Source organism: Anolis sagrei, chromosome X (genome assembly GCF_037176765.1).
Source record: "Anolis sagrei isolate rAnoSag1 chromosome X, rAnoSag1.mat, whole genome shotgun sequence".
Taxonomy (NCBI): domain Eukaryota; kingdom Metazoa; phylum Chordata; class Lepidosauria; order Squamata; family Dactyloidae; genus Anolis; species Anolis sagrei.
The window spans coordinates 38,997,239-39,010,734 of NC_090034.1; the positions used below are offsets into that span (position 1 = coordinate 38,997,239).

Here is a 13,496-nt window from a genome sequence, read left to right on the forward strand (position 1 = left end):
AATAGCAAAATGTATGGGGACACAATATATCTCATTAAAACCTTACATTATTATTATTACTATTATTATTATTAACTTTATTCATACCCTGCCTTTTCCCCTGCAGGGACTCAAGGTATATGATTTGTAATATACGTTTCCAAGATTATTGTCATTTCTCATTATGTTTATGTGACACACCTACACACCGCAACTGACACACTAATGTATCATGACACACAGTTTGGAAAAATGCCTTAAAGAAGCATTTCAATGTTTTAGAATAAAGCATATAATGTGAAGCTGGGAAGCCACCCAGAAATGGGGTCATGGGGAGGGGTAGGACCTTCTCGGAAGCCGAGGAAGGCCAGATTCAATTCCAAGGCTTGAGGTTTCTCACTCATGATATATAGGACTTTTCCAGTGATGTTGAATTTTTAAACCCTTCTGCTCTTTCTCTTCTTCTTTTTTCTCTTTGAAAGGGATAGCCAGGGTATACTTCAGCACCAGCCTCCCAAACAAAGCCTCTTTGAGATGGCAAAAGCTTCCCGTGGAGGACCGTTCAGGGAAGACAAAGTTGAAGATGTCAAAGCACTTGTTAAAATCATTCCTGTCTTCTTGGCTCTCATACCTTACTGGACAGTCTATTTTCAGGTTGGTGACTGGGAACCATTATTATTATTATTATTATTATTATTATTATTATTATTATTATTATTATTATTGGGAGCCATTTAGCTAGGCCCTGAGCACTAGATCCCTATTTTTTGCAGTCCTATTTCTCTGTGAGATCTGTAGGTGATTCAGAGAAGGCTGTTGGATGAAAAATGTTTTTCAGCTGGGGTCTTCTGGATGCTTTGTATTTCAGCTCACACATGCCTTGGTTTTTAGACCTGTTCCTGGGGATATTTTGGGGTCTGATTCAGTAAATTGCACGGGATAGACCACATCAGCTCTAGTTTCTTAGACACGGCTATCCTGACTAAGATGGATGACTAGTAGATGGCATACGTTCTCCATATTTGAAAAACTATCTCAAAAATCCTAAATACTGCATGGACTAGCACCTGTGTAATTCCAAACCAGGTAAAGCCAAATAAATACACCATTATTCAAACTTAAGCAGAGAACACACATATATAAACAGCCACTATTAGTTAAACGCATCCCCAGCGCAGTCGACTGCAATATCAGAAATTAGTCTTGCCTGAATTTTCTGTGCTGCCAGGGCAAAAAGAGACAATTTGTGAGTAACCACAGAGTTAGTTTCAGCTAAGAAAATATTTTCTGACATAATGTTGGTTTGAAGGAGATGAAGAATAGGCCCCAAGATTTTAGTTCTTGGCTTAGAATACAGAGGGCAGGAAAACAAATAATGAAGCAAATCCTTGCTTCTCGGCCTTTTGGCTAAGATCAAGTGTACTATCTGTTCTTATCAGTACATCTATTTATTTATTTACGACATTTATATCCCGCCTTTCTCACCCCGAAGGGGACTCAGAGTGGCTTACAAGTTATTTGTATATACAGTACATTGCACAATATTAGCATTATATGTTACTACATTGTACTATACCACTATACTGTACTATTAGTAATATAACATGTAATATACATATATAATTATTATATTGTATTATTAGTATTATATTGTATTACATTATAATATTAATAATATATTGTATACAATATATTATATTATTAGCACAGCACAATATTAGTATCAGTATAGGGCTTTATAGGTGATAATCAGCACTTTGAATTGGGTCCGGAAACTTATCAGAAGTATAGTACTAACAAGAGATCTGAAGGAAGCAGTGACGTGGACAATAAATACTTTCCCCATATCTCCTCCTATGTCCAGAAAAAAAGGCGGGAGGGTCAAATTGTTATTGTTAATTGTCATCAAGTCAACATCAGGTTATGGGGGGAAAGGAACCATATTGGCTTGTTGTAGGTTTTTCAAGCTATATGGCCATGTTCTAGAAGCAGTCTCTCCTGACGTTTCGCCTGCATCTATGGCAGGCATCAAGTCAACATCAGGTTATGGAGGGGAAAGTAACCATATTAAGTTGTTGTAGGCAGGCATGTAGTTGTTGTAGTCATGTTGTAGGCAGGCATGTACCAGTAAGGCCTTCTCGCGGACCACCATGAGAATTTCGGGGGGAGGGGCAGCCCCCCCCCCCCCGAAATTCTCATGGTGGTCCGCGAGAAGGCCTTACTGGTACATTATTTAAACTGTTATGTTTATTCATATCATGATCTGATCACCATGCTCAATATATCCCATATGCATGGGGGTATTGGAGTAACGATACAAAAGGTTTGCTAGGGTAGACCCTCTTTCACTCGGACTCAGCCCCCCCGAACCAAACTCACCCCCCCCCCGAAACAAAATCCTGGCTACGGGCCTGGTTGTAGGTCTTTCGAGCTATATGGCCATGTTCTAGAAGCATTCTCTCCTGACGTTTCACCTGCATCTTTGGCAGGCATCAAGTCAACATCAGGTTATGGAGGAGAAAATAACCATATTAAGTTGTTGTAGGTCTTTCGGGCTATATGGCCATGTTCTAGAAGCATTCTCTCCTGACGTTTTGCCTGCATCTATGGTTGTGAGTAACCATATTCTTTTCTGGATAATCATATCTTCAGTCCTGGCCTTGAGATGCTGGCTGGGTGGAAATAGATGGGTGAAAAGAATAGCCAGTTTTTCAGATGTGAGTCAGGGAATGATTTGTCGACTTCTGAATCCATTTGCAAATCCATCTTTCTTACTAAAAAGAAATGGTGCTTGATTTCCAAAACAAACAAGCATATGCCATCTTTGCTGATGTTGGCAGATGGAGTGCACACTTTCTGGGCCAGCGACTCTGTCCTTATGCAGTAGTGCAGTAATGTATTCTTGTGGCACTAATTTTTTTCTTTTAATATCAGATGCAGACGACGTATGTCCTCCAGAGCCTGCATTTGAGGATCCCACAGTTTTCAAATGCCTCCATTAACAGCACTTTGACCAGCCATACGGTAAGTGGGGAATAGAGGCGTGGGGGGGGGGAAAAAACCCACTTCTTGAGAAATATTGCCAGAATTTTGCTAGACATTTCTTTGCAGCCTGAGTCCCCTGTGTTGGATGTTATGTTTTTGTCTATATCAAGCCTGTCATCACATTCCCTCATAAGAGTTTAGAGCTGTGAAAGCAAGAAATGGGGACTTTTTATTACAATGCCCCTTTGTTGTTTGAACAATTTGACCATTGAGGACATGTTTTCAAAAGGGGAAAAGCATTCTGTGGATCATAAGAGGCTCTCTGCTCATGGTACTAATATAATAATAATAACAACCCTATCTCCCTGAGGGGACTCAAAGTGGATTCCACCATTATTATTTATTTATTTACCTTATTTATACCCCTTCTTTCTCTACCCCAGAGGGGAACTCAAGGCGGCTTACACATGGCAGCTAGACAGTGACTTAAAACATACAAAATTCATCTAAAATTGTTTTGGGTTAAACTTATAACATAATAAACATAATTAAAATACGTTCAAGGTTAAAAACATGCCATTCAGAGTTCAAGGTCTAAGGCCATTCCGTGATCAATTCCACATAATTCCACATTAAGATTACTGCACTGCCTTATTTTTTGAAAGCCTGCTCCCAGAGCAAGGTTTTGATTCTCCTCCTGAATCTGATGTCACTAGGGAAAGAGTCCCACAACTGAGGGGCCACCACTGAGAAGACCCCGTCTCCCGTCCCCACCAATCGCACTTGCGAGGAAGATGAAACCGAGAGCAGGGCCTCTCCAGATGAACTTACTCTTAACTGGTTTGTAGGGGAAGATACAGTTGGACAGGTAGACTGGGCCGGAACCGTTTAGGGCTTTATAGGCTAAAGCCAGCACTTTGAATTGCACTCGGTAGCAGACTGGCAGCTAGTGGAGCTGATATAATGGGGATTGCATGCTCCCAGAACACCACTTCGGTGAGCAACCTGGCTGCCACTCGCTGGACAAGTTGAAGCTTCCAAGCAGTCTTCAAAGGCAACCCCACGTAGAGCGCATTGCAGTAACCTATATGGGATGTAACAAGGCTGTGGACCACTGTGGACAAGCCAGACTTCCCAAGGAACGGGTACAGACACATGCAAATATTCAATGTCTTTGAAGCACAATGAAACACAAATACACAGGGAAAGGCTTCTCCTTTCATTTCTGGCTCTGGAGGCAGTGCTCATCTCCATTTCCAAGCCGAGGAGCTTGCATTGTCCGTAGACACCTCCTGGTCACATAACCGGCATGATGTCATGGGACATCCCTTCAACTTCCCACCAAGGTGGTACCTCTTGATCTACTCACATTTGCATGTTTTTGAATTGCTAGGTTGGCAGGAGCTCAGCAGCTCAACAGTTTAACCCGTTGCGCCACCGCAGCCCCTATTATTATTAGAATAATAACAATGTCTTTCCCTCTTCCTCATTGCCCTACTATTTCCTTGTTCTTGCTTTTGCTATGGACATAATGAAAAAAGCCAATGTTATTGTTTTTAACCTCTCTAGCAAACCTGACTTCCTCCTCACACATGTTAGCGATTCATTTGAATTCCTCTTTGGCAATTTCTCCATTTTTCCATTACTTTTACATGCCACCTTTTAAAAATGTGCTTAATTGAAAGTTCTGTAGACATCTATTCCGGTTTCTTTCAACACTTCCTGTTTTCTTCCTTGTTAGAACTGTTGGAAATTGTGCTTCTAATATCTTGCTTATCAGAAACTTCCAGCCCTCTTGAACTCCTTTCTCTTATAGTTTTCCTGACCATGGGATCACACCTTTTTCCACAGTATAACAAACCCTCCTGAGACCAGTTGTTCGGACAGAGATATGGGGCTAAACACACCAGAGCAAACAAGTCTCCACTCAACTCAGATACATAGCTTTTCCCCAAAAGGCACCACAACGTTAGCTGAAAAAACTTCCAAAATGACTTTCTGGAACTGGAGAGATTTGACCCAAGAGATGCAAGCTCATAATAATAATAATAATAATAATAATAATAATAATAATAATAATAATTTTTATTTATATTCCATCCTATCTCCCTGTGGGGACTCAAGGTGGTTTACAACAGGCAGTGGCAAACATTCAATGCTGTCACTTCCACCACATCCACACAAAACACCCATGGATCCATGAACCCGGTCTGTAGCTATAGAGACCTTGTGTCTTTCTCTGTAGAAGTTGACAACCTCAGTCTTCCAAGTTGTGAATGTATAAAACGATGACAAACATGTCCTCTGCCTTTTTCTCCAGGGAAGGAATTTTATGGCTTCTGTTGATTGCTTTTGTTGAGGGTTTTCTAAAATGCGAAATGCAAGGAAACAGGGTTGAATAGAAAGGCTATACCCGTATGTGTGTGCACACGTATCTGTAAATATCTATATTACAAACATTATGTGTGCATGGCCTCTGTAAATGTAAGGAAACATCTGATCTTCCATGATATGCTAATGCTGCCATAAATTGTTTGCTGCTAAAATGCTCCAGGCTGGTGCAGATGGCATGTTATGTTGCTTTAATTACTTTACAGCCTTGGGGGAAATGCCTTTCTAATTTCTCTGCTCTTTGGGTTTCTTTGGCTTCCATGCCACGGCTGGTTACTGTTGGTGGTTTTTAGGGACACATTACTCGGCCAAAAGTACTTGCAAAGACCTGTGTAGTGAGCATCCGATACCACTCCCAGTGTCATTGACGCTAATTGGTTTAACTATTCAAAATAAACACAGGAACACAAATGAGACGTGCAACACAGCGTTGCGATTAGAGTCCTCATATTCATGCTTCCTGTCAGCCATCTCTTTTTCTGCCTTTGTGTCCTTTTCATCTTTGTTTCCATTTCCCTGCTTCAATAGTCAGCCAACATTCCTTATTCCTCTGAGCATATGTGGTTTACTTCCACATTTTACTATTTGTGTGTATATAAATTTTATAGACACTCATACATACGTTGTATGGACAGTGCATGTCCCTCTCAATGTTGCTGGACTGCAGTTCCCAACATCCTTCAGCTTTGGCATGTTAAACATCCTAATACAAATACCCAGGGCTGTATAAGTATCTAGTCATCTGCAGGCCTACACATATATGCATGTGTATATCTGTCGTAGTTGGCCTTCAGGTGCAGTTAGACTGCAGGGCTCAATTTTTACGACTGACAGTGTTGAATAGGGTCATGAAATTTGTAGTGCACCAACATCTGGAAGACATGGTTCCCATCCCCGATTATATACACACACACCAAATTACAGGAAAGTAGACTCCACCTGAACTTCCTGACTGTTCAATGGTGGAATTCTCTGCCTCAGAACTCCTCCTTTTTTGGAGGCTTTTAAACAGAGGCTGGTTGGCCATCTGTCGGGGGTGCTTTGATTGTGCCTTTCCTGCATGGCAGGGGGTTGGACTGGATAGGTTCAGGTTATCTCCATTCTCCCAGATCTAGTAGAGGCCTTCCTCTCTGACCCACCATCCTTACAGATACATTTCCTGGAAACATGGTTGAAAGTCTTCTCAATGGATGCCTCCAGAGTCTAGTATTCCTTTCCTAGAGAGAACCCAGATGGCTGTTCTTTTTTCTATCTTTCTACTAGCAGGTGAAGACTTTTTTCTTCTTCTTGGCAGATCTTTGAGGACTGATTGCTCTTGGGGAAAAAAGCTTCAGTAATAGGCTGTGTTATCTGTATTTACTTTGGGCAAACTTTTAATTGCGTTTTAATCATATTGATAGTTCAGTTATTATTTCACCATTTGCATGATATGAATATTTAGTTTTGTCTATTTTGACACTTGTAAACCACCTTGTTGGGAGTGGGGAGAAGTTGGAATGATGATGATGATAATAGCGACACGAGTAACAACACTATCAAATATTACAGCTGCTTGGAAGATGATGATGCAAAACAGATTGCATGGTTTGGGAGAAGCATTCTAGCAGTGAGAAGCAGTTGAGCAAATTCATGTTGAGGAACATGTGGTTTTTGAAGCTAGGGGGAGCAATGGGGAATTCATAATTGACTTTCGACTGCTTTGTGTCACACATCTCATTAATATTAGCTCTGATGGCTGTTAAAATGCCATATTTGTGTGTATTTATTTCAATAATTTACAGGTCTTTGTTTATCAGCGATGAGTGGCATCATCCATCATTCAGCAGACAGGTGCTTTCATAATTAATAGGACTTAATGGAATCTCTGCCTACTGCAAGATGATGGTGTTTTATTCACAGGATTTCAGAATGAGCGGAGCAATAAAAGCCTTACAAGGACCTTAATGACCTTTGGTCCTCTGTTCAGGAAAGAGGCATGATCGCCTCCTTGAATATTACTAATGATCATGCAGAGCTTATGTATCCTGCCTTTTGGAGGTCAACAAATTAATGTTGATTTCGTTTGAATCCTGACATGGTTAAAATCTAAGTGGAAAAGGTCACAAAGGACATCTAGATTTTGATGGAGTGGGTTGGAATAGAACTTTATTTTGTGTTTTGTCTGGTTTGATGTGTTTATTTATTTATTTACTATAGTTATACCCCGCCCTTCTCACCCCAAAGGGGACTCGAGCAGCTTCCAAATTGGCAACAATTCAATGTAATATGAACAAACATATGAACACAATAAGCATATACATTGAACCATAAAAGTTAAGAAAAAATAATTAAAAACAATGATTAAAAACCACACAAATCCAGAGTCAAAGTCCAAGAGCCATTCCAATAGTGCTTGCACTTATTTCATATCCACTTATTGCATTGCATTACTCTGCAAAGGTTTGGTCCTACACCCAAGTTTTCAATTTCTTTCTAAAGATCAGGAGGGAGGGAGCTGGTCTGATTTCACTGGGGAGGGAGTTCCACAGGCAAGGGGCCTCCACCGAGAAGGCCCTGTCTCACATTCCCACCAACTGCACCTGCGAAGGAGGTGGGGCCGAGAGCAGGGCCTCCCCAGAAGATCTTAACCACTGAGGTGGTTCATGGAGAGAAATACGTTTGGACAGGTAAGCTGTGCCAGAACCATTTAGGGCAGTGATTCTCAGCTTGGGGGGCGGACTCCTAGGGGGGTCACAAGGGGGGGGGTTCAGAGGGCTCACCAAAGACTATCAGAAAACACATACTTCTAATGGTTTTAGGAACCCTTGTCTTCCTTTTTTGGTGCTGGTGAACTACAACTTCCAGAATTCAACCTTCACCCCCCCCCCCCAAACCAGTATTCAATGTTGACCATGTAGACAGTGTGCCAAGTTGTATGCAGATCCATTGTGGGCTGGGTTCAGAGTGCTCTTTGATTGTAGGTGAACTATAAATCCCAGGAACTCCCAAATGTCAAGGTCCCCAAACTCCACCAGTGTTCACATTTGGGCATATTGTGTATCTGTGCCAAGTTTGGTTCAGATCCATCATTGTTTGAGTCCACAGTGCTCTCTGGATGTAGGTGAACTACAACTCCAAAACTCACGGTTAATACCCACCAAACCCTTCTCGTATTTTCTGTTGGTCATGGGAGTTCTGTGTGCCAAGTTTGGTTCAATTTCATCGTTGGTGAAGTTCAGAATGCTCTCTGATTGTAGATGAACTATAAATCCCAGCAACTACAACTCCCAAATGACAAAATCAATCCCTCCCAACCCCAACAGAATTCAAATTTGGGTGTATTGGGTATTTGTACCAAATTTGATCCAGTGAATGAAAATACATCCTGCATATCAGATATTTATATGATGATTCATAACAGTAGCAAAATTACAGTTATGAAGTAGCAGGGGGTCACCACAACATGAAAGGGTTTTGGCATTATTAAAGGGTTTTGGCATTAGAAAGGTTGAGAAACACTGGTTTAGGGCTTTATAGGCTAAAGTCAGCACTTTGAATTGTGCTTGGTAGCAGACTGGCAGCCAGTGGAGCTGGCGTATCTGGGGGGGTTGTGTGCTCCCTGTACACCGCTTCAGTTAGCAATCTGGCTGCCATGTGTTGGACCACTTGAAGCTTCTAAACAGTCTTCAAAGGTAGCCCCACGTAGAGTGTGTTGCAGTAGTCTATGCAAGATGTAACAAGAGCATGGACCACCATTGCCAAGTCTGGCTTCTCAAGGTACGGGCACAACTGGCACACAAATTTTAATTGTGTAAAAGCTCCCCTGACCACCACTGAGACCTGGGATTCAAGTCTCAGTGATGAATCCAGCAGAGCTCCCAAGTTCTGAACCCATATCTTTAGGGGGAGTGTAACACCATCCAGCACAGGCTGTAACCCTATACCCTGTTCAGCCTTTTGACTGACCAGGAGTACCTCTGTCTTGTCTGGATTCAATTTCCGTTTGTTCGCCCTCATCCAGACAAACACAGCCACCAAGCATGGTTCAGGACCTAAACAGCTTCCTTAGCAGCAGGTGGAAAAGAGTGATATAGTTGGGCATCATCTGCATACGGATGACATCAAACTCCAAAACTCCAGATGATCTCTCCCAGTGGCTTCATGTAGATGTTAACAACATGGGGGACAATACTGAACCCTTTGGGACCCCCAAGCTGTGGGGCCGAGCTGGTGTCCCCCAACACCTTCTGAGAGTGATCCTCCAGGAAGGACCAGAGTTACTGTGGAACAGTGCCTCCAAGTCCCATTCCCGTGAGGTGTCCCAGAAGGATACCGTGGTCTATGGTATCAAAGGCTACTGAGAGGTCCAAGAGAACCAGCAGGGACACACTCATCCTGTCATGTTGTGGACTTTAAATATATGCACAACCTACTGGGATATAAACCAGTTGAGGCTTTAGGGAATTATAATCCAAGCACATTACTTGTCCAAGATCTGTTGACACTAGTCAATTTTAAACCATGAATTTTAACCTTATATTGTATTAGTGTTGGTGTCAATGGTATAATATTTTATCTGTGTGTTTTAATTATTTTGTATCCCACTTTGAGTCATGAGGAGAGGTGAGTAACAAACAAATTGTTGTTGTTGTTCTTAGATGGCCTTTGTGGTCTCTTTCAACTTTGAGTCTATGAATCCCATTTTAGCAGAATGTTAACTAACTTCTCTTTCCTGTATCTCATCTTTTTTTTTCCAGTTCCCAGCTGCTTGGCTGACCATGTTTGATGCAGTGCTAATCCTCATCCTCATCCCTTTGAAAGATAAAGTGGTTGACCCCATCTTGAAAAGGAACGGCCTCCTTCCCTCATCTCTGAAGAGAATTGCTGTTGGGATGTTCTTTGTGATGTGTTCTGCCTTCGCTGCAGGCAAGAGAATGGGCCTGGGGGGAGTATTCAGAACCTTATCTGGAAAGCATTCTGAGCCAGCCTTTAGGGTGACTTGTGCTGTGGCAAAGACAAGGATGGGTAGTCGGGGTTGGCTTGCAGGTCCTATCAGTTCTAACCAGTCATATAGTGTGATGGGAGCTGCCATTCATAGACATTCAGAAGGCTCTAAATCAGTGGTTCCCAACCTTTTTTTGACCAGGGACCACTTCACCAGGGACTACTTTGACCAGGGACCACTCTCCAACATAAGTACCAAAAGGATTACGAATCCATTTTGGTCAAGTTTAGATTCGGTTTGGATATTTCGGGTGCTGATTCAGAAAATTACATTGGATAGACCACATCAACTCTAGTTTCTGATACAGAACACATGCCATCTAGTACAAAAACCATATTTAATAATCTGGAGCGGATGTAGTAGTAGTTCATCTTTTGTGGGTAGTCAGCCTCTTCCCTCCCAATATCCCAATTGCCTCGGCACTATAAGAGGGTTTCATTAGACCAGTTGCTCTTGCTGCCATGTAGTTTCGAGACAATGGTGTAGTAATGGTGAGGTCGCACACCATATTTTCATTCTTGCAGACCACTGGTGGGCCATGGACCACAGGTTGGGAACACTGGTCTAAATGGACCGCTTCATGGTTGTGGTGCTTGTATCCCTCACCATTGGTTGTGTTGGTTAAGGCTGATAAGAGATAATCTTTACAATGTATGATGAGCTACCGGTTGTCCACTATGGGGTAGACTATTTAAGTAGCAGGCCACTGATTCAGAGCCGCAGTCAGGAGACCACTTGGGTACCTTGGTTCAGTTGCTTTCTCTTTGCCCAACTTTACTTCATTGGATTGGTGTAAGGATAAAGTCAGGACACACGATGCTGAAGAGCCACATTTGCTGTCCTGAGCTTCTTGGAGGAAGAACAAATCCAATGCTACTTTTCTGGAACCCAGAAAAGGTTGGGGAGCAATGCAGAGCAGATAACATTTTTGTCTGGACAGAGTTCTGGAGGAATCCAGAAGTCTTCCTGATCAGGAGAAGTTAAGGGTTAGCTTTGATTTATCTTGAGTCACTCTGAATCCTAGGTGTAGGTGTAATTTAGAGGCTGGGCCTTCCAGATGTTTAGGTTTTTAAACTCCCAATAATAATAATAATAATAATAATAATAATAATAATAATGTACAAGGGTAAGGAATTTTAGCCTGAAATATTATCCACTCTAGGTTACTACTATGACTAGGCAAGTGAGGTTTATATATCTGTGGAATGTTCAGGGTGGGAGAAAGAACTCTTGCCTGTTGGAGGCAAGTGTGACTGTTGCAATTGGCCACCTTGATTAGAATCGAATAGCCTTGCAGCTTCAAAGCCTGCTGCTTTTTGCCTGGGGGAATTCTTTGTACGTTTCCTTTGCATTGCCTGCTACATTAGGCTCATTTGGACTGTGCAGTTGTAGCACTATGATTCCACTTTGACGGCCATGGTTCCATCCTATCGAAACCTGGGATTTGCAGTTGTGCGAGGGACATTGAATATTACCAGCCAAGGAACTCCTCTGGCTCCTGGCTAGAATACGAAGACTGGGAAAGCACAAGATGCAGTCCTGGCAGTTATAGTGGCATCTTGGTGCCTTGCTTGCCCCTCTTTTTTCCAAGCTTTTTGAAAAAGGATTTCCACCTGCTCATCCCTGGTGATGTAGAGCTGTGAGCAAGCTTCCCACAGTGTATCAAGGGTTACTCCCAAGCCTTCTCCTGATACCCTGCCACCACAGGCATATTGATAAAGTGCTACAGTGTTTAATAAATTAATCTTGCAGGCTTGTAATCCCCCCAATATATCAAAAAAGGGACACTTTATAGGGCCATTAAGGCATCTTTCGATGATAGAGGTAATTACCTTATTAGGAACAAGGTCGTTTTGATATGTAGGCAAGCAGAGTTCTTACTGCAAGGTCATTGGGACTTAAAAGTAAGATTATTTCTTCAGGTTTTCTCTGTGTCAATTCAGATGCTGTATTGCAGGACTGCAGATCCTTTATGCTGTTAATTTATTATCATTTAAGGCCTTTAAAGTCAGAGTTACAAACCAAGAAAACCCAACTTTCTGTAATCCAGATAGAGCAATGGAATTCTTTGAATATATATTTCAAGCTTGTTAGCTAGTCAGCTAAAAGCCAGGGTTTGTTGCTGACTTATGAACTCCAACTTGTCTAAACCAAAGCTTCTTAATTGGTGGGATGGGACCCCCAACAACAACATTTTTTTTTCTGTGTCAGGAGTGACTTGAGAAACTGCGAGTTGCTTCTGGTGTGAGAGAATTGGCCGTCTGCAAGGATATTGCCCAGGGAATGCCTGGATGTTTTACCATCCTCTGGGAGGCTTCTCTCATGTCCCTGCATGGGAGCTGACAGATGGGAGCTCATCCTGCTCCCTGGATTCAAACTGCCAACCTTTCGATCAGCAGTCCTTCCAATACAAGAGTTTAACCCATTGTGCCACTGGGAGCTCCAATAATAATAATAATAATAATAATAGTTACCTGCCTCTCCTTGTAACTCAAGGCAGGGTACAACATGGTTAAATCAGACACAACACTATTGAACTACATATTACAAAATACATACACACAAGACCACCACTAATAAGTTCCAGGTTAAAATTTACATGATGGGACATAAGCATCCATGGGTTTTGATATCTGTGATAAGTCCTGGAACCAAGCCTTAGTGGATACTGAGGATTACTGTATTTTACTTAAGGGTTGGTTGCATTCTGCAAGCCAGTAATGAAAGGACCAAGTCATTGACATCTCCGGCCCATCCTTTGTTCGGATATCAGCAAACATACCAATCTTAAATCAAGAAATGGCTTCCTAACAGTTACAGAGATATGCACAGTAACACCTCAGCAAGTGAGAGTCCAAAAGTGGCAGGCTAAAACCTGGAAACTCAGTCAATGGCTGATACTAGATGAGATACTTCCCCCTGGGCATACAAAAGACTGGGTGAATTGGAAGGTGCTGAACAGACTGCGCTCTGGGAACATGAGGTGCAGAGCCAATCTTAAGAAATGAGTGGAATTCATGACATGCAAGTGTGGAGAATAGCCAACCACAAACCATTTACTACAATATAGTCTGAGCCCTGCCACATGCACAGCGGAGGATCTTCTTACAGCAGCACCAGAGGCACTCCAAGTTGTCAGCTTCTGGTCAAAGGAAAT

General features: G+C 42.1%; 1 protein-coding gene and 1 non-coding gene across 2 annotated transcripts in view; both read left to right on the plus strand.

Moving 5' to 3' along the window:
* Positions 1-13,496, plus strand: part of SLC15A4 (solute carrier family 15 member 4) — a 64,274-nt gene that overhangs the window by 24,247 nt on the left and 26,531 nt on the right. The window contains exons 3-5 of the mRNA XM_060785603.2: positions 462-633; positions 2,914-3,003; positions 10,092-10,260. Coding sequence (XP_060641586.2) covers positions 462-633; positions 2,914-3,003; positions 10,092-10,260 — 431 coding nt within the window. The remainder of the gene's footprint in view (positions 1-461; positions 634-2,913; positions 3,004-10,091; positions 10,261-13,496) is intronic.
* Positions 1,367-1,555, plus strand: LOC132782195 (U2 spliceosomal RNA). Its single transcript, XR_010908763.1, has one exon. It is a non-coding gene; the product is annotated as a U2 spliceosomal RNA (small nuclear RNA).